Below are 14,462 nucleotides of genomic sequence, written 5' to 3'. Positions count from 1 at the left end.
CTTGTAAAATAACCAATTTTCAGAGGCAGCTTTGGCTTCCAGACATAAGAAAAGTACACTTGTGCACACACGCGCACACACACACACACACAAAAAAAAAAAACGGGTACTTCAGACAGTATCTGCTAATTTACCTGAATTCTCCATGCTGGAATACTATTCCACAAACTGTCACATTTTAAACTGCTGAATTCTTAGTTCATTTGCTGGTACTGCAGCTGGAATTTACCTGTACAGGCTTAAAAACAAACTCCAGCTTGGTGAAGGCTGTTAAGCAGTTTCACCTCCAAACAGAATTTTTTTTCTTTCAGCAGGGTCTCAGCAATATATTTATATTTTATAGGATAAATTACACTTGAAGTAAATGTGAATTTTGTTCTCAATATTTTTAACCCTTTCTAGTGCTAGTTGGGTATGGAGTTCCTTTTGCTGCTAAGGCAGGGGTTGGTTGTGGAACACTTATTGACCAACCTGCAAGGCTAACATAGTTAAAGTAGTCCTGGAAACACTTTCTCCCATTTATCCTTTTCCTTTTAATGTCATTAGCTCCATGTTAATGTTGTCCCTCCAAGTTTGCCTGTCTTCACAGCTGATCCAGGTATTACTCCCTAAGTAGTCAACCTTACCTAGAGTACAGTAAACCCTCTTCCAAAAACCCAAGTAACTTTTCTGTCATTTGATCTCTTACAGGATACATAGTGTAGAGCAGAATGAATGGCACTGCTCTGTATTCTGGGGGTGGCAGCAAAATTGTTGGCTGCAAAAACAAATTTTTTTTGACTGATTTTTGTTGGTTTAGGTCTTTCTTGTACACAATTATATATGGTGATAACTGTTGAAATGTATTTCTCCCCCTTTGAAAATGCATGTTGAACATTCCTTCCCCTCCCTCATCATATATTGCCTGTGTGTAACATCTGTGTGCTGTGGTATAAGAAGGGGGACAGCTTCCTTAGGTTTTAAGTACAAAAAAGTTTGCCACTCTCCCACCCCAAACTGGGGTAAGAACTGTAAAATCTTGGTTAAGTGTTTGGATTTAAATATGTATCAGAAGTCTGTCACCGTGCATTTCCTTACCTTGCTTCTTCTCACAATTGTTTTTGCCCACTGGAAGCTCTTGTGTTTGGGTTTTTTTTTTTTCTTCTACAGCATATTAAATTAAACTGGATTTGACATCTGTAAAACTTTAAAAACTGCTCTCCTGTAAAAAAAATACTCTTTCTTCAGCTGAAAACATCCTACAGAAAAAAAAAAAAAATCTTAACTATTAGCTAAACTTTCTAATGTAAACCTGCAATTGATTTAGTACCTAATTGTTTGAATACAATACTGTAGAGCAGGCCTAGGAGATGGGACTTGTTAGCATTCTGACTTCATACTGATAAAGTCAGCTAATACATAGGACATTTTTAAATCGCGACTTGTTTTCTAAAACCCCCCTTTTTCACAGCTAATATTTTCACAATAAACACAGCCAAACATAAAAATGTTAATGTACAAATTGTGAAATTCTGTTAATTCCCAACAAAATATTTTTGTATATAATAAAAATTTAATATTGAAAAAATGTAATTAGCTGTTTTCTGATTTTTTTTTTGTCATAGTTTGAATTTTAGCCAAATAAGCTATCAAGAAGCTATCTGTGCACATCTGCCTTTTATCTTTACCTAATCCTTTACTGCTGAAAATTGGCTCCACATAACACTTTGTTTCCTGCTAGTACACTGATGTGTTGGCGTGCTGGTACCAAATATTACACTGACCCACTTGTCTGCACAGATCGGGCTTTGCACTGTGTGCTGCTTTGGTGTTGTGGTTTTTTTTAAGTGTAGCAGGCTTCACAGGTACACACACACTGCTTGTATAGCGTGTTTGGGTCTCATTTAGTGCTCAAAGTTCAGAAAAGCAACTTTTCACTTGGTCTTGGTTAGCTTGATATTCTTGAATGCACCAAATCCCCATTCAACATATAGAGCTCTTGGGGCCTCTTCAATCATCCTATAAATGTCATCATTGCTGAATTTGGGGTCCTTATTTTCTGAGCACTGCGGCATTAAGGGAGTCATTCTCCTGGGCCTGCACTGTAATTAGCCAGCATGCAAAAGCCTAAGGGACTCCAGCCTGCAGCTTGTATTAGGTGAGCGCTGGTTACTGACGGCAAGGCTGAGCCCGCTGCCCTCTGGAGCTCTTTCTTTGAAAAAGGCTGCGGACCTCGTCTTCCCTGGTCCTGATCTGATCCTGAATTGCAAAAGTGCGGTTTCTTCCCCCTTCCTCCTGGGGAGTGTGGAAGTATAGCAAAGGGAAGCAACATTCTGAGGAGGGGTATCAGGGTGTGAAATCAAACTGTTTATGAGACAAGCTCCAACCTTCTCTAAAAGACCCTACAGCCCTTTTACCACCTCCATTTTCTAGGGAAGACCCCATCTAACCTTGAAAAAGCATTTTCTGTACGAGACCAGCCTGTCACAGGAAATCGCTGTTTTATCTAAGATGTAGTGGATGCACATCCAGCTCTTCTGAAGTGGATTCTGAATTAATTTGGATCAGTGCAGCTTAGGCTGGGTCCCTGAAGAGGCTATCCTCATTTAGCTTAGGGAAGGACAGGACAAGAGTTACTTGGAGAGAGACATATTGCTCCTGCTGTTCCCTCGGATCTTCATATCCCCAGTCTGAGCTATTTTTCATATTAGTGTGTGTAAGGATCCTGCTTTCAAGAGCATGGAAGAAGGAACTGGAGGGAAAGTGATGAACAGATAACCTGCCTTAGTGCGTCTTTTTTCTGCCACTTGCGCTGCTCGCTCAGTTCTAAAAACGCCACCCTACGCTACCTGCTGGTCTAGAGGTGCTTGCGGTCACAGAAGTGCTGCCAAATGGAGGGAAGCTGGGAAACCCCTCCACAAAGAGCACATAAAAGGACAAAGCCAAGACTGAAGTGCAACTGCTGCCTTCTGCAGACACTGATCAATCCTAAAAGTATGGCAGCAGATGAGGCGAGGAGCCAAGAGACCCAAGCAACCTTCACGACTAGCAGCAAGTCTGGGGTCTCTGGGGCACACCACTGCTTGCCCAAGCGTCTCTCATGTTGTGAGTCCGAGGCTGCCCTGACTCCTGCCCCTGTTCCCCTGAGCAGAGGCCCTGGTGCTGCTGCCCCCGCCACCCCTCCCTTCCAGGCACCTGCCCCCTCCGCTGCTCCCCCACCTCAGGCACGGGGCAGGGGCGCGAGTCCCGCACAGGAGGTGGGGTATCACATGTAAGCGCAGCCCGCAGTGGTGGTGCCTCATGCAACGCCTCCCCGAGTTCCCATCTGTCTAAGGGCCACAAGCAGCAGGACTCTGTAACACAGAGTACAGTGCCTTCACCCTCCTCGGCTGTAGTTACTGCCAGTCAAGCTGTGAGGCTGCTAGGCCTCCCCAGTACCATAAACACCGCCAGCCCCTCAGGTGCCCTCAGCTTGGCTCTGTCAGCAACCTTTATACTCCTCAGCCTCATCGTGTTCTGTGGATTTAGCTGAAGCAAAAGACTAATGTACATCTGAAAACAAAACAGCAGGAAACAAACAAAACCTTTTCTTTTTTTTAATTATGTTTCTGTAGAACACCTAGCATTTAGGGTTTTTTTTTTTTCCCCTCTTTAAACAAATCCCCTCTCCTACATATATGACACAGCATGCACAACCTGAAAGCAGTTATGCAATATAGTGCACATAAAGCTTACACCAAAACTCTGTGAGGAAGACCAGAGCACATGGACAGTGGCACTACATGGATGCCCACATACCCACTTGCCATCTGTGTGCACCACCTTTCAAGGCCAAGGGCATGACTGGAATCCCAAAAAGAAGAACAATGGAAATTACATGCATGAGGTTATAAGTTATTCTATTGTTTTGACATACCATTTAATAGGAAGTTTTGATAAATTAGTTAGTTACAGAGGCAACTTTTGAGTAGTGATTGGCAAAAGAAGACTCTCCCATTTACAAACACGCATCACTCCCAGAAGCAGAGTAACATGCTTCCATCCTCCTAAAGGACATCTCCGTATACACCAGCGCAACATTCAGGCAACACCATCAGCTTCATTTAACAGATGAGACGCAGGAATGCCAACAGCTCAGTGTGCAAGGCTATCCTGCACTCTCAGAGTATGGAAAGGTACCGCGGTGCTTTTTTGCAAAGTCCACTTCCTCGGGGAAAGCTTAACTGACATGAGTTTTTAAAGACCTCTTAGACAATCTGCTCAAGACCATGTGGGAATATAGCAGAAAACTGAACCCAGGACTCCCACCCACTAGCTAACCTGCAGGGCCTGGTTACTGATTATGCCCCTCACACACACACAGGTGCCTGATTACCACCCCCCCCCCTTCCAGGTGCCTGCTTGTTTGTCTGTCAGCCATCTCACAATCTTATCTGAAAGCGCTGGTATTCCACTTACCTGGAATGTCATCTTCCCAAGCCCACATTTACAGTGATCTCTGCTGCATTTCTGTCCCATCCACATGATTACAAAAAATTACGATGAAAAAAAGGCAAAATAGTTCAAAGCACAAAGTGCTTTACTAACACTTTGCTGTTAGTCAAAGAAACAAGCCAAACATCTGCACTTAAAATGTCGTATGGGTAAAATGATCATTTTTGTGGAGTACAGCAGGGACATTTCACGTGCACACACCAAAAGGCCTCACCATACCTCAAAGAGAAGGTTCAGAATGCAATTTAAACAGCTGAAACTTGCTAAGGTGAGTAAAAACTGATTAGAAAACAGAAATGCTGTACAGAGGCATAAATCCCTAAGGTGGTCTTAGTTTTTGAAAAAGAGGTTTATTTATTTCCTGCAGTGTGCAGTTCACATCCATAAAGCCAAACTACACTTAATAAATTAAAACCTAATCAAGTACCTCTGAGAGTCCTCCATTCCACTTGCTCCAGAGTGAAGGCATTCTGCATATCAAGTCTTAAATGAGCAAAACATCTACTGCGTTGCAGAACCCTGGATTTCCACAGCCTGCTTGTTTGCTTGCTTACAAAAAGCAGTTTGTACTTTGCAGTTTTCTCCCACACATAATAATGCAAGCAATCAGGCTTCTACTGCCCTGCAGATCTAACAACTACCAGAACAGCTATGTTTAATTTCTGTTGGACTTGTCTTTTTTAATTCTTCCCCTTCGTCCCTTACTGATGTATTTTCCACTGCAGACATACACACCTTAGTGAAACTGCAGAGCAGCAGCACATCTGATGGCAGTGCAGAGTGCTCACCCCAGGCATGCAGAGTCCACCCTGACCTCCGTAACCCCTGGCTGGACTGCCATAAGTACTCAGCTGAGTGGCTCTGCTGCGAGCTCAAACATACCAACACTACGCTGCAGAGCTACAGAAGAAAGAACAGGCTAGAGCAATAACTGGATCCTCAGCAAAGCTCCTATACATTCCCACCTAAAGCATAAAATCCGTACAATGCAACATAAAGAACAAGCGGGAAGAATCTAGGTTCTTTCACAGTTAGAGCTTTTACAGAAGACTCTGTCATTTCGAAATTAATGTTTGATGAAGCAAACAGCCTTTGCACGACATCAAATCTTCCACTGTCAGTGAGAGTAGCCACCAAAGGACTGCTCAGCGCCACAGTGCCATTGGCTGAAGCGATGTTAGGCTGTATTTATGAGAGAGAGCAAAAGACAGAGACATTAAAAAGGTTTTCCAAGTAGTGCTGTTCCTGCCATCACATAGCTCAGTTCCTTCTTACAACACCACCAGAGAGCTTACAAGGCAGTGGCAAAAGGGCAGGATTCCTGTTACTATTAGCCTTGACAAGTACGATGTACTCATCCAGAACTCCATGGCCCCCTTTAAGGAGAAACATCTCTCCTACTGCATCCTTTCCTCCAGTCCAACTTCTCTCCTGCAGATCACACTAAACTCTCTTACTCTGAGCTTGCCCCTACGCATTTAAAGGTTTTTACTATTACTTTTGTCAGTGAGCTTAAAAAGCTTTAAAAAAGCCCTGCCCCATTCCTTCACCGGTTTCAATGAATGGCCTCAGAATTTTGGAACTTCAGAATTTGCCAAGGCCCAAGCACTTCTGCTATCAAAGTAAAATTTCTGTTTCCCAAGGGCAGGTGATTACTGTTACTGAGGCTTTAAAATGAGCTAGTGAGACTATTAGTAAATTAAAATTTGAGCTTAAGTTACAATTTTCTTTTGCCCACAGCCCATGAAATCTCCCAAATACAGAAACATTTTAAAAGTTAGGTATCCACCTGCAGTAAATTACCTGCATCGTTTGCCACTGTCAGACTCTGACCTTGCCTAAGCAATGCCTACAGCTGAAATTTGCACTGGAGCTTGACATCTTCTTTATTGGATGAGAAACAAAATAAGGCAGAGAACACAGTCATTAACTACTGCTGGGGCCCACACGCTACACAGTCACATTTTGATTACTCACCAAACAACACAATGCTGGAACAACCTGAAGATCACAGCAGGCACGCAGCAGGGCAAGAGTGTAATCAGACAGCTCTGTAAAGGAAACATTAAAAGGGAAAGATAGTTTCCAGCGAACACTGCACGAGGCTGGCTGCTGGAAAGGGGACTTCTTTTAACAGTGAGCTTTGTTACGGGGTTCTGCTGAGCAAAGACAGACAAGCTGCATTTTTGAGGCCCATCTGCAGGTACAGCACCTCATGAAATGGACACTGGAGACCAAAGTGATTCAATGCTGAAGACAGCTGTCACAAGTGCTCTGCTAGATGTTTGGAAGAGGCTGATCCAGCCCTTTTCTGCCCGCTTCCCAGAGTGCAGAATAAAATGGGATAGGCAATGGGTACAAGCCCCACATTGACTATCCCTACCCTTGAAAAAAGGCAGCTTGTAGGAAAGGGGATGTCCTCCCCATCATTCTCAGCTCCTCCCCAACTATCTCCCCAGTGTTTCACTCCGAGTCTGCAGGCTGGATGAATGATTTAGGCCTTGAATAAAACAAGAACCTCTGCTCTCAAAATCTATACGAGATGCTGACTTCAGCAAAAACACAATTTGAGATGAATGACATAGCTGAGACTGCCTTGGGGCAGGGAGACGGACTAAATGATCCCTGTGGTACCCTTCAACTTTGTAACTCAATTCCTAATAGAAGCAACAGGCATAAAACAGCTTTTGATTCTTGATCCAGCTACATTTATGCCTGGACATTAGCAGTAGACATTATGTCCCAAGCTAGGTGATAATGCTCCACACTCAATTAACCGCACCCTGCTGTTAATAGCATCTGACAAGTGTTACCACATCAGCAGGTTTCTGTTTTCGATTTCTTTTCTGTCTCTGCAAATGAGTTAAACTTTCCTACCTGGGTACTGTGTGTATATGGATGCACGCTGGCATTTTGCTGCACAGTGCCACATCTAACTAACACCACGCTGCACTTCCCTTCGTTATCTTAATGTCAGGAAATTCTTTGTATATAAAGAGAGAGGAGAGAAAGCCAGGAAGGAGTCTGTCTTGGACTTTGCAGGTAGCTTTTAATTAACACTGTGGTGCCAACTAGATTACGAGCATGGCATTTGTTTGACATTTATGTTTAATCTCCTTTTTCAGCAGCTGCAAAACAACCCTCTAATTGCAGTGTCTCTATGTTAAATTCATTTTTGCTAAATGTAGTTTGCACCTCAACAATAAATGCTGTTACACTGAAGACAACACCTAATTTGTAATTCTCAGCATTTAGGCAGGAAGAACTCTGGTATGGAATAAGAACAGAGATTAGCTTGCCAAACTGGAAATGCCCACACTCAGCAGAAAGTATAGTTGAGCAATCTTGGGGAAATGTGTATTTTACAAGCAAAATTCGTCAGTGATTGAGGGCTGAATTTAATACACAGCCAGGAATGCTAAGCATGGTATACGAAACCCATAAAAAGGAACAGAACAAATTATGTTCACTTGGCTCACCAACTGCTCAAAAAGAGCCATAAATGCTTTAACATAGAAGGAGCTTCTAAAAGGAAAATTTAAAAAAGGGCTCTTTTCTTCATTCACAACATACCAGAGATAGCACTGATAAGGAGGTGAGCAGCTGAGAAGAGTTCTTCATCCTGAGGCTGATATTTCTGCAACAGGGGCTCACTCTGTAAACTGCACCCTAAGAGCTGCAAGAAATCAAGGAGGTCTTGTTGTTGTGCAGGTTTTAACCCCTTCAGATCTGGCTTGTCTCCTGTGCAGATATCATCTAACTGGAAGCAAAAGAATAAGTAAAACTTCTTGAAAAGAGAAAAGTTCAAGCAAAAGAGAATGCTATCTCTATCCTGAAATGACTTTCAGGAAGCAGGCAAAAGTTTCTTCATCTTACCACATCCTCCAGGGCAGTTGCCATTTCTTCATGGAGCAAGAATTCACAAAGGGTTTTATATAAAGCTTTTTGCTTGTCTTCCGGCAGCTTCACAAAGGGCTGGAACCGAGTCTTCAACTGTGACAGATCTTTCCCAAGAAAGCAGTAAAAAGTAAAACTAAGTATTTCTACACAAATTCCAGTAAGAACAGTTAGCATTTTTGCTATGTGTTTCATAAGCTCATTTATCACCACATCTTGACATCCTAACTACCATCAGCACAAGCTATAATGCAAGGCTGAAATACATCTGATGATATTTCCCAAATGAGCCAATGAAGCATCAATAAATATTCTAAGACAGAAGAACAGCTACCAAGGATCAACGTTTGGTGTTCAGTATTTTTCGTATTTTAGAAGTCAGTATTTTAACGTTAACTGAACTAACTATATATTAAGTTTCTCACTTGAAAGTTCATCACCAGAGAATGTTCATTTATAAGGCAGAATGAAGAGTTCTGCTCATAACCTTACTTCTTAATATGTGGGTTAATAGGAATTACAAAGTCAACGGTGTAAGTCCCCACATAGAATTAAAAGTTCCTATGGCAATGCTAAATTGTTATTGTCCTCGTATTTCATCAGGTGCATCAAAGAATTACATCCCTTCACCCCTGACCTTAAAAGACTTATTACAAAAATCAGGACAAAAATCTCTTCTTGACTGAAATACTGAATCCATTACAATACATACAACTGAAGCAGAAGACTGTTCACTACACTTCCTTCTCCACAATTCAACTATGACACTAAACCAAAGCGTTTTATGACATCAAATTACCACTTTGCTGAAAGAAAATAAGTTTTCAAGTCAATAATGCCAACTGGAAGGCTGGAATGTGTTTTTCCACATTCCAAAAATATGGGCATGCAAGCATTCTTAACCTTCTTTAAAAGAAATTTCCCTTCATGTCACTCTGGTCAAGAAACATGCTCTCTTTAAACATGCCTTTTATATCTAAAAATTACTTCATTGGAAAAAAAGAAAAAGCCCAGCCACAGGCAGATTTTTTTTGTACCTCAGGCAATCATATGACTGACTATACAAATAACAGAAGAGGAAACCTACTTCAAATTGCTTTAGTAGAAACAGTTTTTTAAATTTTTTTTTCCAAGAGACAGTCCAGGTTAATTAAAAGAAACCTCCAAGCTTTTTAAGCAAGAAAGGCACAAAAGCATGTCAAGCTAAAACAAAACCCAAAACAGTAGCATACCATTCTTTCACAAATAAGTGGGTTTTATATACACATGGAGACATGGTTATTCCTTTCAAACAAGTCTACATTGGAGAATGACAGAATTTATTTCAGGACAACAAATATCTATTGTGGTCACAGTTAGTCTATTGAACAGCCATCAACAAAGGGTGAAATTTAGAGATAACAAAAGTCATGTTCATTGTTAGAACAAGCTGTAGGAACTACCAAGAACTGATGAAAAGTGTATTCTGAGGCCTTCATTTGTTTTCCTCTTTTTCATTCCTCTGGTGACAATCCTGCCCCTTCCTTCCACATCCCCACAATAAATAAGTTGTGCCTGGCTCATTATACCAACTTGCAAACTTCCATTTAAATCACATTTTAATTTTGTCAGCCTTAGTTGATACCAAAGATTCCTATAAAGCTTCTCAGAAAATAATGAGGCTAACTGAAGGCAGGGGAGATGTCTTTGTAATTTTTGAGACTTAAAATAACCTTTAAGTGAGAAGCTTTACTGAGAGTATTTTCCGGATCATGAAAAAGTATTTTCAGTGACCCTTTCTGAATGAAAGCATAGATCATCACTAACCTTATGGATTGTAACAGAACTGGCATAAAACCCTAATTTTGTAAGATCATTTTTATGACAAAGGGATTCAGGACGTTCCTAAGGAACAGTCCACCACATATACCAATTGCAGAAGTAAATTTTTCTATTCTTTCAGTGCATTCCCCTAAGAGTTCCTGGTAAGAGCTATTAAAATGAACTAACATAATTTCTTATGTATTATTGTACCAGATTATTTCCTCCTATCATGTTGCTTAACTCATTGTAATGTAATAATGTAAAGCATTTCTGGTAATACCTTGTTTCAGTACACTTAAAGAAGCATCACTGGGAATGAGGTTTTTAGCCCCAGAGTACATCTCATTATCAACAGCATCTGGCTGATAGAGAAACGAAGCATCTCTGATTAGTGCTAAGTGGGGATAAGTTGAGCCTTCTGTGCTTTCTTTTTCAAAACCTCCTTGCTGTTCATCTAGCAGACAGAATTCTGTAATAAGAAATTAAATTAAAAAAAAATAATAAAGTACACAAGCAATTACCTAATAAGATGCTAGCTTATATTATCTAGTGTTCTCGCATATGATTTCTCCGTGTCTCATCTCTTCTAGATGGAAAGAATGCCAATGGTTGCTATGTATGTGAATTACTGAGCATTACTGCAGCCCTGATGTCTGGTACAGTGTGCACAGACAAAGGTCCTGTGGTGCAGCTAGCAACTACAAAATGTGACACCAGCTCCTGTAAATTAAAAGTAATGCTGACAGCAAATACATGAAAACTTGTCACCGACACCATAAACCTGAATGCTGCATACAAGAGATTCAGGTGTGAATTCTTCACACTTTCTACCAATTAAGAGATGTGCTGTAACGTGGGCTACAGGATCCACCCACGATGGAGACACATGAAAGCACTTTCTGAGATTCGTAAGAGCTCTAAGAGTCTCTCACAGAGCTCCTTCTGGTCCTGGCACTGATAGACTCCTCTTTCTCAGCCAAGCCACAGGTGCACCCTCAAGTTCTCCAGATGAGTAGGAGATAGGAGGTTTTTCAAAGTCTCTAAAGGACTTCACCCAGCCATGTTCATTAACAGAATCACTCTACAATATCTATCGCCTCTTTGCAATAACTTTATGGAGAAAATAACACACCCTCACTGGATTACCCTTTCTGCCTCAATCTTCATGACAAGCACCAGCCTACCTCACCCAAACAGGACTGTAGACTTCCCGCCACTCCAATCCGCCCAACTCGATGAAGCTAAGGGACTCCTGGAAGGTACACAGGGAGCCTCTGTAAGAGTTACGCTGAGAAATCTGGAATATCAAGTTCTGTGCTCACGTGTCCAATATTGTGCCCCAAAGATGCAGAATACAATCGAAGCCCTAAGTATTATTTTGATCATCTTTTATTGGCTCAAATGCAATTATTTTGATCGTCTTTTCTTGGCTCAAACGCAAGATTTGAAACTGTACCCCTGGCACTCTGCAGCAGGTCTGAGGAGAATGCAGGCAGGCTAGCAAGAGGACCTCGATTTTAAAGTAATACCTGACAGCAAAGGGAAAAAAAAACCCCAACTAATCAAGCACAGTGCTCACATGTACCAGGCACAAAACCTAAATATAACCTTCCTGCAGTTGTGAGAGTCTGTCTCACCAAATTAAGGACATTCAAAGCAGATGAGAAAGCATGGAGAGCACTCCATCAGCAAAAAGCTCTTTCAAAGGGAGAGCAGACAAAGAAATCTCTGCCACAAAGACAGACAGACAACAGAGACCTTTACGCCTGCATAACCCTTCACAGAGTGAGCTACAGAGGAGCAGAAAGCGATTAACACAAATTCAAGAACTTCCCAAAGCAACAAGACTCCAGACAGCAGCTAAGGCACCAGAAGGCCAACACGCTCACGTTACTTTCATTGGTAATAATGCTTTCACAGGAACCCTGAAGGAGGAAGATACTGCTAATACACTATCTGCCCTCCTAAGGCAGAATGATGCTAATAAGGGAAATCAATATACAGCAAGTGTTTTCAAGTTTAAAGAGATACAGACCCTGCTGTTAAATCTTGTAATAGGACTCAATTCAGAGGAAAATACAGAACTCTGAAAGTTTTGTATTAATAGCACTATTAATTAGTTTTGTATCTCATTAATTTTATCATACTCTTTTAAAAAAAAGAGAAGGGAAAATAAGTGAATGAAAGTATATACATAATGGTGTGATATTTTCTGTATTGAATTCTATTACATCCATCGATGACAAACCTCCAATAGTACAGTTAGATCTTGTTAGTTATTCAGAAACACTAACAAAAATGGAAGAAAACCAGAGATGATCAAGGAAAACAATCAAAGACAAAGAGACTCCTTTGCATGGAGAAGCTGAAAAGTTTGGGACTGTTTAATTTACAGATATTTAACAGGAAGCAAGTCACACATATATAGCAATGAACAGAACAAAGCAAATCAGCTGGGTGCTACTATACCTCCTGTTTTGTAAAGCAAGAAAAAGAGGACTCGCAGTGAAACTTTAAACACACAAAACTGCAAAGCCTTTAACAGGAACAGCTTTTAGATGTACTGGAAAATTAGCCTGTAGAAATCAAACAGAATAATTACAAGAAAACATTATAGTAAAGGGATCAGAAAAGGTTTAGACTTTTTTTCTTTTTTTTTTTATTTATAAAAATGTCCAAGCATGTCCCGTCACACTAGCCAGAACATTTTAAAGAAAGTTTATATACCTTTCTTCCTTACAGAATAACTCAAGCACTATCAGTGGCAAAGAAAAACAAAACAAAACAAAACAAATTACATGCACCCTATTCTGTAATTATCTGTGAAGAGAATCCCATTCTGTTACACCTGCTAGTGGTCACTTTCAGTCTCATGTGAAAGAACTACATCAATCTCTGGATTTAACTTCAAAGGCTATTTTTATTTCCATAAACAGACACTGATCACTGCTCAGACATTAAGACGCTGAAGGTTACGCTCCACCATACTTAATCTTGCTGGCAAATCCCTAATTTTGTTAGTTCCTCCACTTCATCTTCTCAATGACACACAGTGAAGATAGCACAAATTAAAAATAAGAGGCAAGACATAGGTTGTTTGAGATAAAACATGAAACAAGCTGTGCTGGTTTTGAAGCTTAAAAGACATTAAATATGAAAAAAAAAGTGGAAAAAGAAGCAGAAGTGGAAAAAGCAGAGAAATACAGATCATTAACAAGACCCACGTATTATCAGCTAGCAGGACACATGAATTTCCATCTAGAAGTCACATAAGTAGGCTATCAGCTATACACCTATGTAGTCAGACAGCCTTAATTGCACCTGCTTACTCTGAATTACAGTTCTGTTACGACCATGAAGTCAATGCCCTCTGCTATATCTCTGTGTTCAGTCTACGTCAGAGCAATTCCACATTTCAGAAATTTTTTTACAGGTTACATGATATTTACTTATATTCCTGAACCTACAGTCTTCCTTAATATCAGAAGTGAGTTCAAGGATAATGATGGAGAGTATCTTCTGCATTTCTTATCCAAATAAAGTGCATCCTGTATTCAAATCTCAACTGCACTTCAATTATTTCTTCAAGGTATCTCCTGTTTCTCTCCACATCAGTCCTTTCCAACTTCCAGCTCTACACAGTCCATCTGATTTCCTTCCTTCTTGCATAACATCCCCTGAAACCTCCTTTAGGTCAGAGAGTTTAACTGAGGACAGACAAAGAAAAACCCAAGTGATTCTGCAGAGCAGAGTTACTACTCCCCTCAAAGCCGATTTCAACATTTTTTTTTAATTTGACACCTGAAAGTATTCAACCTGTAGTAAGTAAAACGTGACCAGAAAACATGACAAAGACATTTCTGCAATCATTCTGAGAACAATCTCTATATGAAAGCGTAAAATAGACAGAAAAAGTTTAAATTCCAGTCCTATACTTTATGAATAATTCTTTTCTTAGCATGACCATTGTCTAAACATTCCTGGTTGACCATTGATTTATATTCAGTTCACTATCCCTGCCAATAGGTGAAGGCAATAGCACGGGCTGAGGGCCAGCTAGCTAGAAGCAAAATTGCAGAAAAAGACCTGGACAACAAATTCAAGAGATCAGCAGCGTGTCCTTGCAGCTATTGAAGTTTGCTGCATGTTGGGCTGTACTGACAAGAGTGTAGCTAGCAGATCGATGAAAGTGATTTTTCAATTTGGCAGACTGCATTCAGAGTGCTGTGTCCAGTTTTGGACTCCCCAGTACAAGACAGACGTTCACATACTGGAGCAATCTAGCAAAC

At 40.7% G+C, this 14,462-nt stretch overlaps 1 protein-coding gene across 8 annotated transcripts in view; it reads right to left on the bottom strand.

Moving 5' to 3' along the window:
- Positions 1 to 3,859: 3,859 nt before the first annotated feature.
- Positions 3,860 to 14,462, bottom strand: part of GSDME (gasdermin E) — a 28,613-nt gene continuing 18,010 nt past the window's right edge. For 7 of the 8 annotated variants that reach the window (XM_052799914.1, XM_052799874.1, XM_052799894.1 and 4 more), the window contains 5 exons: positions 10,454 to 10,642; positions 8,350 to 8,477; positions 8,047 to 8,233; positions 6,451 to 6,524; positions 3,860 to 5,655 (listed from right to left, as the gene is read on the bottom strand). In XM_052799914.1, the coding sequence (XP_052655874.1) occupies positions 5,425 to 5,655; positions 6,451 to 6,524; positions 8,047 to 8,233; positions 8,350 to 8,477; positions 10,454 to 10,642 (809 nt within the window). In that variant the 3' untranslated portion in view covers positions 3,860 to 5,424. The remainder of the gene's footprint in view (positions 5,656 to 6,450; positions 6,525 to 8,046; positions 8,234 to 8,349; positions 8,478 to 10,453; positions 10,643 to 14,462) is intronic. The other variant, XM_052799939.1, reaches the window with a different exon arrangement.

This window comes from Harpia harpyja, chromosome 1, assembly GCF_026419915.1.
Source record: "Harpia harpyja isolate bHarHar1 chromosome 1, bHarHar1 primary haplotype, whole genome shotgun sequence".
In the NCBI taxonomy this organism is placed as follows: domain Eukaryota; kingdom Metazoa; phylum Chordata; class Aves; order Accipitriformes; family Accipitridae; genus Harpia; species Harpia harpyja.
Note: the sequence above shows the minus strand (reverse complement) of the source record. Positions and strands in the feature narration are given on the sequence as shown.